We start from the raw sequence: 24,349 nt of genomic DNA, 5'->3' as shown, positions 1-24,349 counted from the left end.
ATTGAAGTTTCTCTATATTTTGTTTTGTGTTGGGCTCTTGTTTGGGTGGGCCCTGTTGTCCAATAGTTGTCGACCTTGGTTGGCTTACGGTGATTGATTTCGAATATGAGCTCACATTATTCACCTCGTGCTCTTTCTTTCTCGGCGCTGACCTCTTAGCGTTTTCCCCAGCCTCTATTTTCCCGCATCTTATGGCATTTTCTATCATTTCTCCAGACATTACTATGTCCGAAAAACTCTTGGTTGCGCTACCTAGCATATGGTTAATAAAAGGTGCCTTCAGGGTATTGATGAAGAGCATAGTGATTTCCTTTTACAACAGAGGGGGTTGGACTTGTATGGCCACCTCTATCCATCGCTGGGCGTACTGCCTAAAGCTCTCGTTATGCTTTTTCTCCATATTCTGTAAAGTGATTCTATCAGGGGCTATGTTCGCCACATGACCGTACTGCTTCATGAAAGCTTGTGCTAAATCTTTCCATGAATTGATCTGGGCGCGATCAGTTGGTTGTACCATCTAGAAGTGGCCCTAACCAGACTTTCTTGGAAGCAGTGAATTAATAGTTGGTCATTGTTGACATGGCCTGCCATTCGTCTGCAGAACATAGTGATGTGAGCTTTGGGACAGCTAGTCCCGTTGTATTTCTCAAATTCCATAGTTTTGAACTTGGGAGGGAGTACCAGGTCCAGAACCAAACTTAATTCCTTAACTCGATTCCACCACGATAGTCAGTGCTTTCCATTTCTTTAAATTTTTCTTCCAACCATTTACACCTTTCTTCAAGCTTTCTCGGAAGTTCTACCCTTGTCTTTTCTACTTTTGTTACTTCATCGAGATTGAGGACCACAGGGTTGGTTGGGTTGTCCCCTGGATTAGAGCCCGAGCCGGCCTGATAATTCATCGGTGTTGAAACACCGGCCTGAAATGGTTGGGGCCTAATTACGACCGATGACCTTCTTGGGTACATGTCAGGTTGTGTCTGAACGTCCGCTGGGGCGAAACCCGGAGGGTAGGTAGGATCTTCATTATATTCTCCCGCATTGATCAAAGGGCTTTTCCCTTTTTCTAATCCGCCAGCCAATAGACGAGTTAATTGGTCCATCATGCTTTTCTGGGACTCCAACATATGGTCCCTCATATCTTGCTGGATTTTGGCAAGCTGTTCTTGCATACGTGTTTGTAATTGATCCTGCATCTCTTTTTGCATTTGTTCCAATCTCTCTAACCTTTGATCTATTGCTCTTGTTTTTCCTCTTGTACCGTAACGATGTTCCAGGGTAATTGCCATGATTTTTAGGATTTTTTTGTAAGTTTTAGTGCGTGTGATGCAATGCCGATGCATGAATGCAATGAATGCAATGAATGCAAAAAAGCGTTGATTCCAATTCGATTTCATTAGAGTAACTTTTCTAGAAAACAAGTTTCTTTATATAAAATAGTTTACATATAAGGCTTGGCCCTGATACTTAAGGCCTTGACCTGCCTAAGAAGCCAAGCTAGCTCTTGGCCTCGGTCTGATTCTGACTCGTATTTTAAACTCAGCACATCGGCTTGTACTGCTAATGTTTGCAAGTGATCAGCCACTTCTCGCACTTGAGTCAAAGCTTCGCCCATGACATAGTCCTTGCTCCTAACTTGGTCTTGAGATTGATGAAGTTGCTCCTTCCATCGCTCGTTATTTACGTCGAGAAGTTCTATCTGAAGTTCATGATTTTGCAGCGCTATTTTGAGTTCTTCTATATTCTCTTTTAATTCTTCGATTCTGTTCTGACTAGCTTTCAACTCGATTGCAGAGTTACGCGAGAGATACTAATACAATGACCTCTCTAACTCTGATACCCGGGTCTTTAACCCTTCTTTCTCATTCTGACTTTCTACCAAACTTCTTTTCAGAGCACCTTCTCGAGCTTGAGCATCGCGAAATTTTTCTTCCCACTGGTTGGCTTTGCTTTGTTCTTCTTTAACTTCATGTCGCCACTGTTCGGATGTTTTTTCCTAACCCAGTAGTTCTTATTGATCTGCGTAGCTTCTTATAGTCCGTTTTCAAACTGTCCAAGTCCTCTTCAGCCTTGTTTTTCCCTTTTCTAAGTTTTTCAGCTTCTAGTTTCTGGACATTGACATCTAACCCTAACTGCATCTTTTCTTCTTCCAACTGCTCGATCCTTTTTTCTAGCTCCAGACTCTTTCTCTCGAAATCTTGCCTGATGATTTCTAGCTCAGATGGGATTACTTTCAAGTGCTCTTCTATCAACTGAGGATTCCCTTGATCTGATGTAGGGATATTGTCGTTAATCCTCTGATTCCACCATCGGTCGTACTCAGGAGTAGTCATGGGACTGGCAGCAAACTTCTTCATTCTACGAGTCTGGTTCCAGGTATTTGATATCTCGCGAACTTTCTTTTTGTAATTATTCCCTGTGAACACGAACTCGCCCTGGGCTAACCCGTATGTTGGTGGTGTAAACTGTCTGGATCTGTACTGTCGCAATGCAAGCAGAGGAGCATACCCGACGGTTCCCCATACTCCTAACAAGGGAACCCAATCGAAGTCTCCGCATCGGTATAATATTTTATCAGGAACCATCCACGGGGCTCTCCATTCAACATCTTATTCTTGCAAATTTTGGAGAACCGTCATCCAATTTTCTTCTGTAACATCATCTCGCCTCGGTGTAGCCACTAACTCTTTCAGCGGAGAGTAATTTTCAGAGAAGATACGATACGAGACCTTTTCCACTTTCCAAAAATGGCTGTGGAACCAAGATAGCAAGAGCTGTGCACATCCAATAAATCTCCCTTCACCCGCTCTTCTACAAGCATTCAATGATCTGAAAGTTTCAGCCAAGATTGCGGGTATAGGTGTGGTTCCTTTACCAAGCCTGTCAAAAAGGTCAGCAACAGCCTCATCTACATGCCCCAAAGCTTTGGGGAAGATGACCAGTCCATAAATGCTCAAGGCGAAGACATCTACCCTTTTCTTCACATCGGGGTGTGCTAAGATTAGATCCCTCAGGTTCCTCCAAGGAATGCATTTACCATCTCCTTTTTGTTTGATCCGAGTTGTCACCCACTGTTCGCTCATCCCTGTGATGTTCATCAGCTTTTTTGAAAATGCTGGGACGTTAGCAGGTCTGGCATAAATTCTGCAACCTGAATCTTTGGGCAATGGAGCAAGGTCGTGTATTCTTCTATAGTAGGTACCAAATCTACTTTCCCGAAAGTGAAGAAACTGTAAGCAGAATTCCAATATTGGGCAAAGGCTCGAAACAGGTGTTCATCTACCTTGACATCGAATAGATAAGGTAAATCACCGTAATGACAATAGAATAGCTGTTTAACGGCGTCATCCCACTGACCCCAAATTTCTTTCATCTCTTGGAGATTATTTTGAGTTACGCTGATCCGAGTAAAATTCCATAACTCTGACACGTGCCCCTCGGTAAGACTGTTGTCACCTTTCTCTTGTTGTGTTGTCTCAGCCCATATCCAGACAGCCGCATTATCTTCTACTTTATCAAAAAACCCCTTTTCCATGATAAGCTATCAATTTAGGAACCGAATGCGAATCAACACCTTTTATAATGAAAATGCCATGCAAATACAATCAAAGTAAAACAAAGTAAGTCAGTAATTTATACACAGTTCAAATCAAACAAAGAATAATAAATATAGCACTTGCTCAGGTGACCACTAGGGTTTCGGAGTGGCTCTACCTCGGGCGGGTTCTTAAGGCTCGCTACATGGGGTTTGGTTTTAGAGTAAGGGTACCTGAACCAGCAGATTCCTCGATCTTCACCCATTATAGGCTCATACAAACCGAGTTCAATTCAGGGGAATACATTTCCCTATGGCTGCACGGAGATGAAAATCTCACGGAGACATAGGTACGGATGTATCCCGAAAGCGATCCACTATCCTACACGGAGGTGAAAACCTCACGAAGGAGTAGTTTCTCACTCCCACTTAAAGGGTTATGACCATAGCGGTCATGCAATGCAATATGCAAGACTATTCAAAGACTCAAATCAACGCAGCAGGTATTATATCATGAACCACAAAAAATAGCTGATGAAATGCAATGAAAGGATCGTATTTCAAAACCAAATTTTCAATTTTCGATAAAAAGACAAAAGTTAATCAACTTGCGGCTTGACTCTCTTATTTGATATCCCCAGTGGAGTCGTCAAGCTATCATAACCATTTTTTTGAAAAACGGGAATCGACTTGGATTTTAAAAAAATGAAAATGAAAAATAGGGAGTCGCCACCAATGTTTTTGATGAGGTGTGATCAGATCACCTTAAATTAATCGTTTTAATAAAAGTCAAGATTTACTAAAACAATAATTTTTGGTCTACGAAAAATCAGAAAACGAGTTCGGGAGTCGGTTACGCACGAGGAAGGATTAGCACCCTCGATACGCCCAAAATTGGTACCTAGTTGATTAATTAGTGTCTTAGTGTCGAAGATTGAAAACTTGGAAGACTTTTGAAATACGATCCCTCTTTGTAAAGGAAATGCTCAAATATTAAAGACCTTCTCGTCTCAAAATATGAAATGTCACATCCAGTAAGTTAGGACACAACATCTTGAATTTTTTAGAGCAAGCTTGCCTTTTATAAAATCTGTGTATTTTATTAAAAGGGTATTCGATTATTTAGAGTAAACGAGAGAAATCGAAACCCAGTAAGTTAGGGCACGTTTTCTCGAATTCTCAAACACCGAATATTGCCTTTATTTCAAAACAAATTCTTATTTCGAGATGACAAAATATCATACCCGGTAAGTTAGGGCACAACATTTCGCATGAATAAGCATTTTTCAAAACTCGTATAGTGATTTAAAAAGAATATATTCCGTTATTTAGGTTAAATGAGAAAAGTCGAAACCCAGTAAGTTAGCGTACGATTATCTCGAATTACCTAATAGGAGATATTACTTTTATGAAAGAATCGTTTTTAACATATTAAGTAAAAACGTGATTTATAGTAAAATATAAAGCAAATTAGGGTATTAATATGTATAATAACATAATGATAGGTGTGATGGTGTCAAAAAAACAATAACGTGAGCAGTTATAAATGATGAATAAATAGAAATGTTAGTAACATGTAAATATAAACAAATGCATGAGGAAAATAAAACGATTGAATACATGAGTAAATAAATGAAAATGAATAAAACATAAAAATGGCGATGATAACGTAGACGATAATAATAGCGATAACATAAATAATAATAATATAAAACGATGCGCAGATATATATACATGGATGTATTTAGATATATACGTAATAATAGAAATAAAATATATACGTAGTATTAAAAAAGGAAAATATACATAATATACATATATATATAAAATATATATATGAGATATAAAAATGTATATACATGGTAAAACATAATATGATATTTACAATATATAAAACTATAATAAAATGATATACACGATATAATATTAATTTACATAGGCATAATATGAAGTATTATATATAAATATATATTAAAAGTATGTATATATGACACAAATGTATTAACAAAACAATAATATCAAAACTAATAATAACAATAATATATAAATGTATACGTATATATATTAAAGATATATAATAAATATTAATAATATAGAGGTAAAAATAGATATAATAAAATGTACATAATAGAATATTTGAATATGTATACATAAAACATATATTAGGAACAATAATAATATATAAAACAACTATAAGAATATATATAATATGTATATATATAGTATTAATTTAAAAGGGGCTAAATAATAATAAAATATGCTAAAAATAATAATACAAGAATGGTACAATAGAATAATGAATAATATTAAAATAAAAAATAATATAGAAAGTGTATTAAATAGGAGAAAGGGACTAAATTTGAAACAAATATTAAGTTTGGGGCCGATTTAAAAAACTAATAAAGAGAAGGGACAATTTGAAAGCGCAAATAACATACGAGGTCCAAAAGGGCAATATACCCGAGACCTTGAAACTGTGTCGCTGAAGGAAGGACCAACTTGTAAAATGCGATAAACCTCAGGGCTAATTTAAAAGAATTGAAAACTTGATTGCAAAACATATAAAAAGCGGAAGGACCGGGCATGCAATTAGCCTTTAAGAGCAAAAACACGCGGATCCCAGGGTAAGACGGGTCGGGTCTTCGGGTCGCGCCTAAACGGCACCGTTTCTGGGTTTTAAAAGGGCTGGGCAAAACGGTGCGTTTTGCCGGCCTATATAAGCTAATTATTTTTTTTAATTTCATTTCCCTTCTCCTATTTTTAAAAAGGTCTTCTAATCCTCTCTTTTCTCTCTGCAGGTACCCTGGGTCCGGCCAGCATTCGTCGCCGTCCGTCGCGCCTTCCGCCGCCGGTGCCGTCGTGCGGTGGCCGGAGTTTCAAAAAGGTGTATTTTTTATTTTTATTTTTTATTTTCCTCTTTATTTTAATAATATATATATGCACAACCATGTAATCAGGAAATAAAGTAAAAGAGGAACGAAAGAAACCGATTCAAAACTTAGAAAATTTAAACACATTTCGATCTTCTGATTTTGATTTCTTCCTTGGGCTTTGTTTTATTTCTTGCGATTTGTTGATGTTTTCTAATCTCTGTTTTGGTATTGAGTCTTCTTTTTTTGATATAGGTGGTTGAAATCTAAGAGATTTTATTGTAAAAATCTGCTAACCTCCTTTACAACATCATCCATTCGGCTTTTATAAAGCCTTTACAATCTCTCTGCTTTCTACACTATTCTCACATTTAATGGTTGCAGGTGCAGAGGCGGTGGAGCAGAGGCCACTTGCTGTCGACGTGACTGGGGGCAATGGGATAGGTGATTTAGGCTAGGGTTTGTTTTTTTTTAATTTTGGTTTTAATTTCGGGCTGATGTTAGGCATTGGGCCCGTTTGGGGTTTGGGTAGGTTTAGTGTTTTGGGTAAATTGGGTTAGGGGTTTTGGGCCCAAAATTGGACTTGTACAAACACTATCCTATACATTTATTTATATTTAATTTTACATATTAATGTTAAATTCTTAAACCCTAAATACTAATTTTAAATTCCAAAATTACATAATTTTCAAGTAACTAAAGAAAAGTCCAAGTAGTTGAACTAACAACCATCGTATTTATAATTTCATTTCTTCGTAAATACAATAGTTTTAGCATTTTTTCCATCCTCCATTATACAACCTTCTTTTATATTTTGTTTTTCTAAATTAGTGAAACAAGAACTTTTAAACTTGATTTTCTTTCCCCATTAATTGCAAATGGAATGTTGATCTGTAAAAATAATACGACTATTAATAGAAAAAGTAACTTGCAGCAGCTTCCAACCTATCTGTACTCCGTGCCACCTCCTAATGGACTTACCAATCTTTCTGTGCAAGTCCCAATCGTCATTGTCAATTGTCATGTTTCACTTACTTAAGAATAAACAATGGGAAATAAGCTTCGACCATACTGATTATTGAAGCTTCCAATTAAAACTTTTGTGGTCCTTTTTCTATTGTTATCTAATTGACAACTTAATCAATCTCAGCCAATATATTTTCTGCTCGAAAATAACTCCCATCTTTGAAACTATACATCTGAATGGCATTTGCAGTGGTCAGTTATGTTATGCAACAACATAGCTAGAATTAACTTCAAATTTAATTCAATTGGGTTTGAGAGTGCGGTCACACCAAGCAGTTACACTTGTAAATGCTCAAGTTTCATAATTCACTTTATTTGAAGTTGATAATCTTTAGAACCAAAATAGTTAAGTCATGACTTAGTTGATATTTATAGATGTCTTTTGACCAATATTTCAATATCGATCTTATGAAGGATTCATCTTTCTCACATCCCGTAATGTTAAATGGATCTAATCACACATATTGGAAGACAAGAATGAAGGCCTTCATATAGTCAATGGTTCATAAGGCTTGGCGTGTTGTTCTTATTTAATGAGAGCCACCTATAATTGAAGCTTTAAGAGTTAAAACTCCCAAATCTGAACTCACATAGACCATTAAGGAGGAGAAACTAGCCAATGCAAATTCTAGCATTTTGTATGCCATTTTCGATAGAGTTGATAACCAAGTTTAAAGAGGATATGCAAATACGCCACAACACAAGAAGCTTGGTGTATTTTTGAGACAACTTATAAAAGAACAAATATGGTGAAACATTCAAAGTTGTATATGTTGACCACAAAATTTGAAACTCTTAGAATGCAAGATAATAAAGTCATTGGTGAGTTTTACGCTAAGTAGTGAGATCTCTGGAATCAAGCATTTGCACTTGGAAACGAAAAATTTAATTCCAAACTGGTGAGGAAAGTCCTTAGATCTCACCAAAGAGATTTTTTTTAATCAAGGTTGCCGCCTTTGAAAACGCCAAGGACGCTGACAATATACGTATTGATAAGCTTATTGGTTAGTTGCAAATGTTTGAAATAAATCTTAGTAAGTAAATGAAGATTATGCTCACTAAACTAACTATAAATACGACTAAGGCAAGCGCACCTATCGACCAATAGTATAGCTATGGTGAGTAGAGAATATCGTATCCATGAGGACTAAAAGTACTAGTAATTATCGTCTTCTTATTATTTAGCTGACAAATTAGAGTGACTGTGTTGTCTAAAATTACTAAACTGATTTAACTAAGAACGCAACATAGAGTGAAATAGGAAAATAATTGAAGATAACCAATGAGATAGACAATAACCAAGAAAGAAGCCACCTAGACTTAACCTATTGACTTAACCTATTATTATTAATCTGAATTAAATGATTTATTTACTTGTGTCTTGATCAATAAAAATTCCTAAATTATATTAATATCTCTTTCAAGGGTAAGAACAACTTACTCTAGGTTGATTAATTGAAATCTCTCTAGTTAAAACCCTTATTGTCGCATTAACTCGATCTATGGATTCCCCTATTAGATTTGACTCTAATTCATAAATTTATGTCATCTTATTTCTAGGATTGCATGCAACTCCACTCAATTATGCTAGATCTACTCTTAAACAGGGGCTTTTCCTCCACTGAAACAAGCACGTTAAACATGAATTAATATCCTAGAAATATTAAAACAAGAAAAAAGCATACATAATTGACAACAAGAATTAAGTATTTATCACGTAAAAAAAGAAATTAAATAAAAGGATTCATCATAGGTTTCATCTTCCCTAAGTATCTAGGGAATTTAGTTCATAATCCTGAATATAAACATCTTAAAGTCAGAATAACCACAAGACATAAAGAAACTCAATAAAACTTCGAAAGAAATTAAAAGGAGATATTCGATCTTGATGGAGATCTGCTTCCGAGTTGATTCCAATGGTGTTCTTCGAATGTTTTCTTTGATTTTCTCTGGTTGCTCCATTATGTCTTCTTCTAATGGGTACTTATAGACTTTAGAAAGCTCAAAAAGTCTAAAAATTGAGTTTTTTTTTCGCGTATTTGGGAAGTAGGATACGAAATTGACATGGGCTGACATATGGGCATATGTCCAGCCCATGTGGAAATGCCCAGGCCATGTGGATCCTGAAAACAACTCTATTTGTCTGATTTCAGCTAATTTTTTACTCATTTCGCTCCCAAATGCTCTTCTAAGTAAACATGAATTTAAAGGATTAGGAGCATCAAATTCATTAATTTTCATAATTAATCATCCAAAAATGCATTAAGAATGAGATTAAAATATGTTACTTTTATAGCTTATCAGAAGAGCATATCAAAAGGTGAGAAAAGTACAACCTTATAAGTGATAGAACATGTTGCAACTAAGGGTACCACTACTTATCTGTAATTTCATTAAATCCTTTGAGAAGTTTTCTAAGAAGAATAAAAAGTTTGATACGGGAAAAACTTTTCCAAAAATAAAGGTAAAGGAATTGTAATTACGATGAGCCTAATAAAGAGAAAAAGAAGGGTGTTCAATGTCATGGGTTTGGCCACATATAGGCTGTGTGCGCCAATTCCTTCAAGAAGATGAAGAAATTTTCATGTGTTACCTAAAGTGATGAGGCTTATTCTAGTAGACCTACAAGACTATGCTTGAGAAGAGAGAGAGAGAGAGAGCAAGTATAATTGTTAATGCCAAACATGTTGATGAGAATTATTTTCTAAAAGAAGAAATCAAAATTTGGTTATACAGATGGAAGTGAGTGACTTACTCTTGATGTTAGAAACTATGCATGTTACTACATGTAGTCATAAGAAAAATTTTATATGGACGAGAAAAGACTAAAGGTGTATTTTTGTTTCTCATCAATCCTTAAAGGCTACAGTCGACTACGTGCGATATTTTGACAACGGATGTTCTCACCACATAAGACATACTAAATCATAATTATCTGATTTTGAGGAGAATCATAGAGGTTGATTAACCTTTGAAGATAGAAAGAAGGTTAGATATTTGGAAAAGAAAGCCTCAATGTTAATGGGATTCCAATGCTTTATAATGTCTTCTTGATTTAAGGGATAAAAGTTAATCTCATCAATATCAATTAGTTGCATGACTAATGAATGCTTGTTAATTTCTCTAAAAAAGGGTTATTGGTGATTATAAAATAAAATGATCCAAATATGGAAAGAGTTAGGACGTTTGACAATTGCTACAAGTTGATTTAACCTATACAATAAAATAAGGCTAATACTTATGAACTTGAGTTGTGGCATGAAAAGTTAGGCCATGTGCACGATAAAGGCTTGTAATGCATTGTTTGTTATGATGTTTTGAGAGGGTTACCAAAGGTATGAGGAGCCATTCCCAAGCTATGTGGTGACTATATGAAAGGAAAGTAGCAAAGGGAGTCATACTCGCAGTTAGAATTGGTCCAAAATATGTAAATGGGACTCTTCATTTGGGCATTTGGTTCCAAAATATAGTATGGTGAGTCTAGTTGGTTACAATAATGATGATTAGGTTGGAAATATAAATGACAGAAAGAACACATTTGGAGGTTTTTCTACTTGGGATCAAACTTGATTTCTTGGTATAGCAAGAAACGGACTTCATTTCCTTATCATTAACTGAAGCAGAATACATTGTTGTTAGAAGTTGTGCAACACAACTTCTATGGATGAAACAAATGATGAAAGACTTTGGAGTGGCACTACTAGTTGCAATTGCTTATTATGACAACTCTAGTGCTATTAACATATTAGAGAACATTATGATGCATTCCAAGACAAAAGCACATAATTATTTGGCACCATTTCATTTGAACGCTTGGTGAAACTGACACTATTTAATTGAAGTATTTGCTACTGAATGTTAATTGGTTGATCTCTTCACCAAAGCACTTGATTCAATTAGATTCAAAGCATTGAGGAGCTTAATTGGTGTGTGTTGGATTTGAGATTTGGAAATTGGCGTGAGAAAAGTGCTTCTATAAATAATATATAATTGTAAACTCAAAAGATGTTTCAATTTTCCATTGCTACTTGCAAGTTGTAACGCGTAGGTTTGTGCAAGTGTACATAGTCATTATCGAATAATAAGTAAGTATCGAGTTATCATCTCCACAAGGATTGTATTTGCGCTAAGTCACCTAATTTGTAAAATTATATTAACAATTTGGTAAATAAAAACACAATATAGTTGAGAAGTGATGATTAAAATATATTAAACTAAATGCAATGATCCCTAATGCAAATTATCCTAAGTATGCAAACTATATGAATGAAATAGATTTTAGCAAAATTAAACACAATTTGCAACAATTATAACATAAATAAACTAGGATAATTACTTTAATTAAACTCAATTTATTATCAACATGCTTAATAACATTCAGAAAAACATTCCATGGCAACTAAATCTTTCATGAGTTTGGAAACCACATTAGGTCATTTTAGAATCCTTTACGTAGTAAATACACATTTTTCTGATTCTTATTTACTAAAGGTTTCTTAGTATTCGTGTGAGGTAACAGGGACGTGTTAGGTTTGAAATAGTTTAATCACACAAATCTAAAAACTATGCAGATAATAGAGCTTGGTTAGAGTTGTTATGCAACCTGCAATTTAATCGAGTTAAGATCTAAATTGAGCATGCACATTTCAATTATGCGTCCATTAGCCGTCGTCTGATTAGGATCGTTCAGCTAATTTAGGTGCATTTCAATTACGTATAAATGAAATACAAACTTGATTTTAATTGAAAACATGATCTATTGAGGCACAAACATTATAAGCATGAATCAAATAAATATTATTTAATCAAAGCAATCATTCTAGCTTAAATAACATTAAGCTAAAATTCTAGCTTAAATAAAATTAAGCTAACATTTTTATAAACAAGAACAAATAGTACATAGCAAACATTTTTAAATTAAATTAAAGAAAGGAAAGATTAAACCCAGATCAAAGTGGCTGTCACCCAAGACTCTGACCTACGAGGCTCCTTTGCTTCCTTTGCTTTGCTCCTTTGCTGATAGCTCTCTAAGGTGGCCGACCAAGGGATCTTTAAGAGGTTTAATTGCTAAAATCTCTATGAAGAGATGATGCTGGGCGTGGGGAATGGAAAAGGCTAAGATAATTTTGAGAGAAGAGAGAATGATAAATGATAAGGGATGATGAATGAGGGAATGAATGGGTCATATTTATAGGTAAAGGGAGGAGAATTGTAATGACCTAATTTTCAGTGATGTCGGAAATGGTGATTTGAGATCACTAAATCCGACAAGTAAGATTGAACAATATAGTAATTTAATATTTATGAGTCAATTAAAAATTTAGAAGAATTTGTGAATTGGTGAATTAAAAGAATTTATTAGGTCAAATGGGTCAAAAACGAGGTATCAAGACCTCGAATCTGAAAACCGAGCCATAAATATTTTTATAAATATTTATGGAGTATCACTAAGTTAGTATTAAAGTTTGGTTGAGAAATTTTAATGTTTGACTAGCCAATTAAACAAAAAGGACTAAATTGTAACAAATGTAAAATTTGCTAGAAGGATTAAATAGCTCAAGTGTTAAAATAAAGAGGATTTAAAGTGAAATTTAGCCTAAAATTGAATAGTTTGGATGGCAAGGGCAAGAAAATCAGCAGAAAAGTAAGGGAAATAAGGGTAAAATTGGAAATTTTACAATTTTAACATATAAAATAAGGATAAAATTGAAAAATCTTGAGATCTCTTCATATTTTCTCAGAAAAAGGCCATAGGAGGTCTGGAGAAAGCTGGTTTTTCATATTTTTACATCATGTGAGTTTAATTCTTGCTTTTTCTTGATAATTTTTATATTTTTATGACTTTTACAATTAGGTCCACTTATAGAATTCATTAGTTTTTGATTTGGTGGGTGAAATTGGAAGTTACCCTGGCTGAGTAAGGGAATTTTATGATGAATTATTATGAAATTGAAGTTCTAATTTCATATTAAAGTGGTTTTATTAAGTAATTTTGATAGAAAATGGTATTTAGGACCTAATTGTTAAAAAGTTGTGAATTAGAGGTTGGTGTTGAAATTAAGAATATAAAAGGTTGTGAAATAGTTTATAATGATAAAATAAAGTGTTAATTGAGAAAAATTAGTTCAATTGACGGATGAATTGAGCAGGTACTAAATTATAAAAACTGTAAATTTTGGGGTAAAAGTGAAATTTTAAAAATTAAAGAGCATAAATTGTGAAGTGAAATAGAAATGAAATAAATTCTAATGAGTGGAAATATTTTATATTATAGATCAAGAATCCAAAGACGAACGAGGAAAAGAAAAAGTTGCGAATAGTTCCTAGATTTCGAAATCTTCTACAAATCAGCCGAGTAAGTTCATATGGTTGAATTTACATGTTTATTTGTGAATTATTGAATGATATAATGTGTTATTAAATATTAAATTGTTGTGGGATTGTGAAAATTATGTTACAATGAAAGAATAAAGGTGAAAATTCAAATTAGGAAAAACGCAGGATTGAGTACATTCGTATCGTGACATGTAATGAATTAATGGATAAGACCATGGTTGATCCATGAAAAAGTTGTGAAACTTCGGTATGGTATCATCCAACTGAGTTGTGAAGCGTAGGTATGGTATTATCCATACTAAGTTAAGAAACGTAGGTATGGTATTTCCCATACCGAGTTGTAAAATGTAGGTATGATATTTCAATGAAGAAAACCATATTGAGTTGTGAATCGTGGCATTGAGCAATGATGTACTCAATTTCGTAAGCCATTTCCTAATTTGATAATAAGTAATACAAGAGGAGTGAACCAAATAAAAGAGATTGAATAGTTGTTCATGTTGAGCTCAACTATATGAAGTATTATAACAGTGGTTGTGAATGGCAGGAAACTTTAGTAAATATTTTGTTATTGTTTGGAAATATTATGTTTGATAAGCATTACTTTTAAACCTATGAACTTACTAAGCTTCAATAAGCTTACTTGTGTGTGTTTGATATTTTTATGTAGATTGAATTGAAGTGAAGTTGGTAGATCGGATCAACACAACAAGGCACACTATCCAGATCAATTCTGGTAGCTTTTGTTTTATGTTTAAAGATTTATATGGCATGTATGGAGTTTAAATGAAATGAAGTAAATGTGTTATAAACTAGTTAACAATATTTTGTACTAAAACAGTTTTTAGTTAGTAGTAGTAGTTCGAATTTGAAAATTAACTATAAATTATGGAAATCGAATTAGAGGTTGAGTAAGATATGAAATTAAAGCCTATTGAATCTAGTTTCACATAGAAGAAACGATGTAAGCAAAAGACTTTCATATTAGGAGATAGTTTAATTTTTATGAGATAAGGTCAGAGTGATTTCGAGCTCCCCTGTTCTGATTTTGGAAAATCATTAAAAATTGTAAAAGAATAATTATGGGTTATAGTTTATACTATTTAAATCCTTAATGGGTCTATTTTTAAAAGAAACAAAAAATACCATCATCTGAATCTCATATGAGGAGATAATTAATTTTTAGTGAAGAGGGGTTAGAACTGTCAGACAGCAAAACAGGAGAGAATTTAAAGAATAAACTGTACTTATTGGCTTGACCAAAAATTCTGAAAATTTTTGGTAAGAAGATATGTGAGTCTAGTTTCAGGGAAAATTAGCGGATCTTAATTTGGAGTTTCTTAGCTCAAGATATTAATAATGATTGTGACATGACTCGAGTGGACAGCTTTGATGTGAATGTAAGTAAATAATGGAATTTTTGTGTAATTATTCTGTAAACTTCGGTAACATCTTGTAACCCTGTTCTGGTGACAGATTTGGGTTAGGGGTGTTACATTTATTGGTATTAGAGCTTTGGTTTAGTCGATTCTCGGAACGAATGTGATGTGTAAAGTGTTTAAAAATATATGCCATATAAATCTGTAATAGTGTGATGTGAATGATCCGATCTAACTACTAATTTTTGTTATAGATTGTAAAGATGTCTGATAGACCCGAGGGTGCTGGTCAAGAAGAGGAAGTTAATAATAGAATATAGACTTATAAGCAGAGAATAAGTGGTAATGTTCCGATTTCTTTGATGAGAGAGGAAGAACTTAAAAATATGATTTACGGGTTAATGAATCAGTAGTATCGTGAAACAATACAAGGAAGGAGTCAGGCACAACAACCTCCTCCTCCCCCTATTGTACCACCAGTTACAACCCCGTTTGCTCCTCCTTTAATAGATGAATCTAGCAAAAGAACACTGATTGAGAAACTTAGAAAGTTCGGAGCTGAAGAATTTCGAAGGAGATCGGACGATGATCCAGTTAAAGTAGAGTATTGGTTAAAGAGTTTGGAGAGAGTTTTTAATCAGATAATGTGTTCTCCAGAGGACTATCTGAGGTGTGCAGTTTCACTATTGAAAGAAGAAGCGTATAATTGGTGGGAAACTATTGAGGCAATGGTACCTGCAGATAAACTTACCTGGGAATTCTTCCAAAACGAGTTTAAAAAGATGTATGTGGGAAAGAGATATTTAGATAATAAGAAGAGGGGATTTATTGATCTTCGACAAGGGGATAAAATAATGGCCGAATATGAAAGAGAATTTGTGTATCTTAGTAGATATGCTCGGGATGTTGTACCGATAGAGGAAGAAATGTGCATTAGATTCGAAGAAGGGCTTAATGATGAAATCAGAATGATGAAATCAGAATGATGAAATCAGAATGATGATTGGAGGCACAGAGATTCGAGAATTTGTGGTTTTGTCTGATCGAGCTCAAAAGATGGAAGAAGTGTATAACAAAAAGATTCAAAGAGAAAGAAGAGGTAAAAAGGTATACAAAAGAAGTTTCTCTAGACCAACTTCGACTTTTCCAGCTAAAAAATTCAAAGATGATTCTAGTCGACCTGTTACAATTCTGAAACGATCGAATAAAAGCAAAACAACTCAACGAGATGTCGGAGTAACTAATAAACCAGCAGCTAGTGCTAGTAGTGTGCAAAATATTCTGAGACCTAGATGCAAAAATTGTGGTAGATTTCATATTGGTGAATGTTGGGGAAAAACTGGAGCTTGTTATAGATGTGGTGGAATTGATCATTTTATTCGGGACTGTCCTCAATTGTTAAAAGAAGATAGAGAACAAAGTAAGAAGCAAGCAAATACTCTTAAAAAAAGTAAACGCTCGGGTCAAAGCAGTGCTACTGGGACTATTCGTTCGGGAACAAGAGATACTGCAGCCCAATCAGAAACAAGAGCACCTGCACGTACATATGCTATTCGGGCAAGGGAAGAAGCTTCTGCTCCAGATATGATAGCTGGTAATTTCTATCTTTTTGATGATTCTGTGTATGCTTTAATTGATCCTAGATCTACGTATTCATATATTTGCACTGCATTAGTGTCAGAAAAGAAAATGACTGTTGAGTCCACTGACCTTGATGTACAAGTCACTAATCCACTAGGGCAAAGTGTGTTAGTTAATTTAATATGTCGGAATTGTCCACTAAAAATAAAAGGCTATGAATTCTCCGCTGATTTAATGTTGTTACCTTTCCGAGAATTTGATGTTATTCTTGGAATGGATTGGTTGATTAAACACAATGGCATAGTGAATTGTAGAGAAAATGGATTGATTTAAAATGTTAGACAAGGGAAATAGTTTCAACTGAGTTTGGAGATAAAAAGAATGATGTCAGAATTATTTCAGCCTCTGTGGCTCGGAAATTGATTCAGAAGGGTAATGAAGCATTTTTAGCTTATATTCTTGATACTCGGGGTTCTAAATTGAAATTGGAACAATTGCAAGTTGTTAATGAGTTTACTGATGTGTTTCTTGTGGAATTACCTGGTTTACCCCCAGATCATGAGGCTGAATTCGTAATTGATGTAATTCCGGGTACAACTTCGATATCAATAACACCGTATAGAATGGCACCTACTGAGTTAAAAGAGTTGAAGACACAGTTGCAAGAGTTATTGGATAAAGGGTTCATCAGACCGAGTACATCACCTTGGGGCGCACCTGTCTTATTTGTGAAAAAGAAGATGGCTCGTTGCGATTGTGTATTGATTACAGACAGTTGAACAAGGTAACAATTAAAAATAAATATCCATTACCTCGTATCGATGATTTGTTTGATCAACTAAAAGGTGTTGCAGTGTTCTCAAAGATAGACCTTAGATTTGGGTCTTATCAGTTGAAGGTTAAAGAGTGTGATGTGCCAAAGACTACTTTTCGAACTCGATATGGTCACTACAAATTTTTAGTAATGCCTTTTGGTTTAACAAATGCCCCTGCTGCATTTATGGATATAATGAATCAAATTTTTCAGCCTTATTTGGATAGTTTTGTGGTGGTATTTATTGATGGCATATTGGTCTATTCAAAGACAGAATCCGAACATGCACAGCACTTGAGAATTGTACTACAAACTTTGAGAGAAAAGCAGTTATATGCAAAATTTAGTAAATGTGAGTCTTGGCTTTATGAGGTTGGATTTTTGGGTCATATTATATCAGCTGAAGGAATTCGTATGGATCCAAGTAAAGTTTCAGTAGTGGTGAATTAGAAAGCACTGAAGATGTAACTGAAGTGCGAAGTTTTCTGGGATTAGCAGGATACTATCGCCTTTTTGTAAAGAATTTTTCCATGATTGCTTCACCAATGACTCGTTTATTACAGAATAATGTTGAGTTTGTGTGGTCTGATGAATCTCAGCAGAGCTTTGATCAGTTAAAGAAAATGTTAATAGAAGCTCCAGTCTTGACTTAACCAGAATCAGGTATACCGTATGTTGTGTATAGTGATGCATCTTTAAATGGTTTGGGTTGTGTGTTAATGCAGTCGGGAAAGGTGGTGGCTTATGCTTCACGGCAGTTAAAACCACATGAAAAGAATTACCCTACGCATGATCTTGAGTTAGCTACAATTATTTTTGCTTTAAAAATTTGGAGACACTATTTATATGGTGAGAAGTGTTATATTTATACGGATCACAAAAGTTTGAAATACTTAATGACTCAGAAGGAACTGAACTTAAGACAGAGACGGTGGTTAGAGTTGCTGAAAGACTATGATTTGGTTATTGACTATCATCTAGGGAAAGCTAATGTAGTTGCTGATGCACTTAGTCGAAAGTCATCCTTGTTTGCATTTTGGACAATGAATGCTCATTTGGCTCTTAATGAAGAAGGTGTTGTATTAGTAAAATCGAAAGTAAAACCAATGTTCCTTCAACAAATTCAGAAGCTGCAGAATGAAGATCCAAAATTGGTGCTGAAATGGCAAATGGTTAGGGATAATTTAGATTCAGAGTTCAGTATTGATGATAAAGGTATGTTACGTTATCATAATAGGATTTGTGTTCCAAATAATTCTGATTTGCAGAATGATATTCTTTCTGAAGCACATAATAGTATGTATTCTATTCATCCGAGTAGTACAAAAATATATGGTGATCTAAAAAGGACATATTGGTGGCCTGGTATGAAAAGAGAAATTTCAAAATTTATTGCAAAATGTTTGATTTGCCAGCAAGTTAAAGCAGAGCATCAAGTGCCAACGAGTTTATTACAACCCATTATGATTCCTGAATGGAAGTGGGAGTATGTTACAATGGATTTTGTGTCAGGACTGTAATATCCTGATTTTGGGCCTAGTCAGAATAGTGGTTTCGTGACCACAAAATTCGAGATAGAAATAATTATTTTATGATTATTTTAATGTCTATGATATGATTGCATGATTGTGTGAAAATTTCGTGAAGAAATTTTATGCATAAAGTGCTTAAATTGAAATTAGGGACTAAATCGAATAATTTGCAAAACTTGCATTCTAGAAGTTTCTAGTATGAAATTGTTTTGAAATATTAATTAGGACGTCTTAAATAGAATTTTACCAATTTCTAAGTCTTGGACAAAAATTGGACATGGATGGAATTTTTGGAAAGTTTAGTAGTAAGGGCATTTTGGTCATTTAGGGGTAAAATGAATTAAAATACAAAATTAAAAGCCAATTTTGCTCATCTTCAACCCCATGGCCGAATATAGCAAGGAGAAACCATGACTAGGGTTTTTCAAGCTTCCAAGCTCGATTGTAAGTCCGTTCTAGCCTCGTTTTTTTATGATTTTTACGTTTTTTGAGTCCCGGTAGCTCGATTTAGCTTATTCTAGCAATAATTTAACCTAGGGTTTATATTTGGAAAAATATCCATAGGTGAAATTTGTGTATTTTGGTGTTTTATGATAGAATATGAGGTTTTAAATTATGTTAGACAACTTGTGCTACTCGGTTTTAAGTGAAAACGAGCAAAAGTGCTTAATCGGTAAAAATACCTAATAGTCATAAGTACATGTTAGAGTGAGAATTTGATGTTGCCATAGAAGGGAAAAATGATCACCGTGTCATAAAACATAATAAAATAGGCTGAAGTTTAATTTACGAGCTTTGGGGCAAAAGTGTAAATATGCAAAAGTTTAGGGGCAAAATTGTAATTTTCCAAAATATGATTTTGGGTCAATTTGAATAATGTGAGTCCTAATTAGACTATATTTTAAATGATAGAGCAAGGAAAACTGAAATTCGGGTAAAATGGGTAAAATACCAAGTTGTGGATGAAATGGTAAAAGTAGCCATTTTCGCATACGAGGTAAGTTTATGTGTAAATGTACTAAAATTATTGTCATTTTAAGCAATTTAATGTTGTTTATATGATATGATGCCGATTATTATCATGAAATATTATGCTTTGTGGTTATTGTTGAATAATATGTAATTATGTGAATTACTTGATGAGCATGAACTATCACCGAAGTATCGATTTCGATATTCCGTGAAAGACGGCAAAGATGTGAGATCGAGGAAAAAAGCCCGTTTGAACCTTAGGAATAGATTAGGATACAAGTGACATGTCAATGGGATATTTGGGCATCTGAACTCGTTGAGTTGAGTCCGAGTTCGTGAGATGTAACTAGGCATCCGAGCTCGTTGAGTTGAGTCCGAGTTCACTTATGGATGCGAACGCCCGAGCTCGTTGAGTTGAGTCCGAGTTCGCTTATGGGCGGGTTGCATGGTAGCTTGGCTACATATGTGGCACTTATGTGCAAACTTTCCATGTATCCGAATTATATTCCGATGTGTTCAACGGGTAAAGTTCTACTGAAATGGAGGAATACTCAAAATGAAAGGGACATATTGGTAAGTGTTGTGAAATGGGTACTTTGAACAGGTATGTACTTAACCCTCGGGTTGAAAAATTGATATAACAACAATATGGTAAGATGATAAATGAAAATGTGATATGAATGTCTTGGTGATGATTATGCAAATGCTGTTTTATGTTTGCTTATATGGTTATGTTACTTGCTATTTGCATGTGAACTTATTAAGCATTTATGCTTACTCCCTCCTTTTCATTCCTTGTAGTTTTGACAAGCCAGCTCGGAAATTGGGAACGGTCGGAGGCTCGCTCACACTATCCGTATACCATCTTGGCATAATGGCTTGTATATTTTGAGTATGGCATGTAGAGCATTATAATCATTTTGTATATATGGTCTTATGATATGGTTATTGAGTGGTGTGGAAATGCTTGGTAATGATTAGCCATTGGAATGGCTAATCATGATCATATTTGGTGTTATGTATGTCAAATTACTAGCTAATCCATGGAAACCATGAAATAGGTAAAATTTACCATAAAATAGATTAAGACAGCAGTAGTGACGCGAGTTTGAAAAATCATTAAAAATAGTAGAGATATAATTAGATGATGAATAAAATATGGAATTAAATAATTATGAGTCTATTTTCATATGAATGCAACAAAACAGGTATATGAGTTATATTTTATGAGATGTTTAAATTTTTGTGAAATAGGGTCAGAGCGATTTCTGGATCCCCTGTTCTGACTTTGGAAATTCACCATAAATTGTAAAAAGGTAATTAGAAGTCATGCTTTATATGTACAGATTCCTTATTGAGTCTAGTTTTATTAGAAACAAACGGCATAGTCATTGAAGCTCTGTACAGGGAGATATCTGATTCGTAATACATAGAGGTCAGAGTAGTTGAACCCTGAAACAAGGGATACTTTAACTAATAAACTGTACTAATTGGCCTGACCAAAAATTCTAGAAAAAAATTACTAGATAGATATATGAGTCTAGTTTCAGGAAAAAGTTACGGAATTGGATTTTGAGTTTCAGAACTCGAGATATGATTTTTAAAGCGACTGTGATGAAGTTAGACAGCTTGTCTGGAAATTTTAAAATAAATTGTATGAGCTGTTTAAGTAATGAATTAAGTACGTTAACACCTCGTGTTCGAATCCGGAAACGGTCTCGGGTACGGGGCGTTACAAGGACTGCCTATGACTCTAGGAAAGAAACATTTGATATGGGTGATTGTTGATAGATTGACAAAGTCAGCACACTTTATTCCAGTCAGAACATATTTTTCACTTAAGAAGTTAGCAAAATTGTATGTGTCAGAGATTGTGAGACTACATGAAGTTCCAGTATCTATCACTTCAGACCAGGATCCGAGGTTTACTTCAAGATTTTGGAATAAATTGCAAGAAGCTTTAGGTACCAGATTGAATTTTAGTACAGCATTTTATCCTAAAACAGATGGACAGTCAGAGCGAGTGATTCAAGTTCTAGAAGATATGTTAAGATGTTGTATACTCGAGGTTGGTGACAGTTGGGAAAGGTATTTACAGTTGGCTGAGTTTGCTTACAACAATAGCTATCAGTCTAGTATAAAAATGACACCATTTGAGGCTCTTTATGGTAGGAAACGCAAGACTCCATTGTGTTGGTCTAAATTGAGTGAACAAAAAATAGTTGGTGTTGATTTGATTTGGGAGACCGAAGAGAAAGTCTGGATTATTTGAGATAGTCTAAAAGCTGCTTCAGACCGTCAGAAGTCATATGTGAAATTAAAACGAAGAGACATAGAATATGCAGTGGGAAATCGAGTATTTTTAAAAGTTTCACCGTGGAAGAAAGTGTTACGATTTGGTAGAAAAAGAAAATTAAGTCCAAGATTCATAGGGCCATATGAAATTGTGGAAAGGGTTGGTCCTGTAGCTTATCGGTTGGCTTTACCTCCGAAACTTGAGAAGATTTACAATGTGTTTCATGTGTCTATGCTAAGACGGTATAGGTCAGATCCTTCACATGTAATTCCTTATACTGAAATTGAGCTTCAACCAGATATGGCTTATTTAGAAGAACTAGTGAAGATTTTGGCTCTTGAAGTTAAAGAATTACGGAACAAAAGAGTGCCATTGGTTAAAGTATTATGGCATCGACATGGTATGGAGGAGGCAACCTGGGAAACAGAGGAGTTAATGAGATCACAGTATCCAAATCTATTTTCAGGTAACAAATTTCGAGGACAAAATTTTTAAAGGGGGGAGAGTTGTAATGGCCTAATTTTCAGTGGTGTCGGAAATGGTGATTTGAGATCACTAAATCCGACAAGTAAGAGTGAACAGGATAGTAATTTAATATTTATGAGTCAAGTAAGAATTTAGAAGAATTTGTGAATTGGTGAATTAAAAGAATTTATTAGGTCAAATGGGTTAAAAACGAGGTATCGACACCTCGAATTTGAAAACCGAGCCATAAATATTTTTAGAAATATTTATGGAGTGTCACTAAGTTAGTATTAAAGTTTGGTTGAGAAATTTTAATATTTGAGTAATCAATTAAACTAAAAGGACTAAATTGTAACAAATGTAAAATTTGCTAGAAGGATCAAATAGCTCAAGTGTTAAAATAAAGAGGATTTAAAGTGAAATTTAGCCTAAAAGTGAATAGGTTGGACGGCAAGGGCAAGAAAATCAACAGAAAAGTAAGGGAAATAAGGGCAAAATTGGAAATTTTTCAATTTTAACATATAAAATAAGGACAAAATTGAAAAATCTAGAGATCTCTTCATATTTCTCAGCCAAAATTCCACAGGAGGTCTAGATAAAGTTTTTTTTCATATTTTTACATCATGTGAGTTTAATTCTTGCTTTTTCTTGATAATTTTTATATTTTTATGACTTTTACAATTAGGTCCACTTATAGAATTCATTAGTTTTTGATTTGGTGGGTGAAATTGGAAGTTTCCCTAGCTGAGTAAGGGAGTTTTATGATGAATTATTATGAAATTGAAGTTCTAATTTCATGTTAAAGTGGTTTTATTAAGTAATTTTGATAGAAAATGGTATTTAGGACCTAATTGTGAAAAAGTTGTCAATTAGAGGTTGGTGTTGAAATTCAGTATATCAAAGGTTGTGAAATAGTTTATAATGATAAAATAAAGTGTTAATTGAGAAAAATTAGTTCAATTGATGGATGAATTGAGTAGGGACTAAATTGTAAAAAGTATAAATTTTGGGGTAAAAGTGCAATTTCAAAAATTGAAGAGCATAAATTGTGAAGTGAAATAGAAATGAAATAAATGCTAATGATTGAAAATATTTTATATTATAGATCAAGAATCCAAAGACGAACGAGGAAAAGAAAAAGTTGCGAATAGTTCCTAGATTTCGAAATCTTTTACAAATCAGTCGGGTAATTTCATATGGTTGAATTTACATGTTTATTTGTGAATGATTGAATGATATATTATGTTATTAAATATGAAATTGTTGTGGGGTTGTGAAAATTATGTTAAAATGAAAGAATAAAGGTGAAAATTCAAATTAGGAAAAACGCAGGATTGAGGACATTCATATCGTGACATGTGATGAATTGATGGATAAGACCATGGTTGATCCATGACAAAGTTGTGAAACTTCGGTATGGTATCATCCAACTGAGTTGTGAAACGTAGGTATGGTATTATCTATACTGAGTTAAGAAACGTAGGTATGGCATTTCCCATATCGAGTTGTAAAATGTAGGTATGGTATTTCAATGAGGAAAACC

At 34.2% G+C, this 24,349-nt stretch overlaps 1 protein-coding gene across 1 annotated transcript; it reads left to right on the top strand.

The window, feature by feature from the left end:
* Positions 1–15,409: 15,409 nt before the first annotated feature.
* LOC107902309 (uncharacterized) lies at positions 15,410–16,132 on the top strand. The gene is made up of 2 exons (XM_016828519.1): positions 15,410–15,448; positions 15,560–16,132. The coding sequence occupies exons 1-2, from the start codon at positions 15,410–15,412 to the stop codon at positions 16,130–16,132; spliced, it is 612 nt and encodes a 203-aa protein (XP_016684008.1).
* The last annotated feature ends 8,217 nt before the right edge of the window (positions 16,133–24,349 follow it).

This window comes from Gossypium hirsutum, chromosome A01, assembly GCF_007990345.1.
Source record: "Gossypium hirsutum isolate 1008001.06 chromosome A01, Gossypium_hirsutum_v2.1, whole genome shotgun sequence".
Classification (NCBI taxonomy): domain Eukaryota; kingdom Viridiplantae; phylum Streptophyta; class Magnoliopsida; order Malvales; family Malvaceae; genus Gossypium; species Gossypium hirsutum.
Note: the sequence above shows the minus strand (reverse complement) of the source record. Positions and strands in the feature narration are given on the sequence as shown.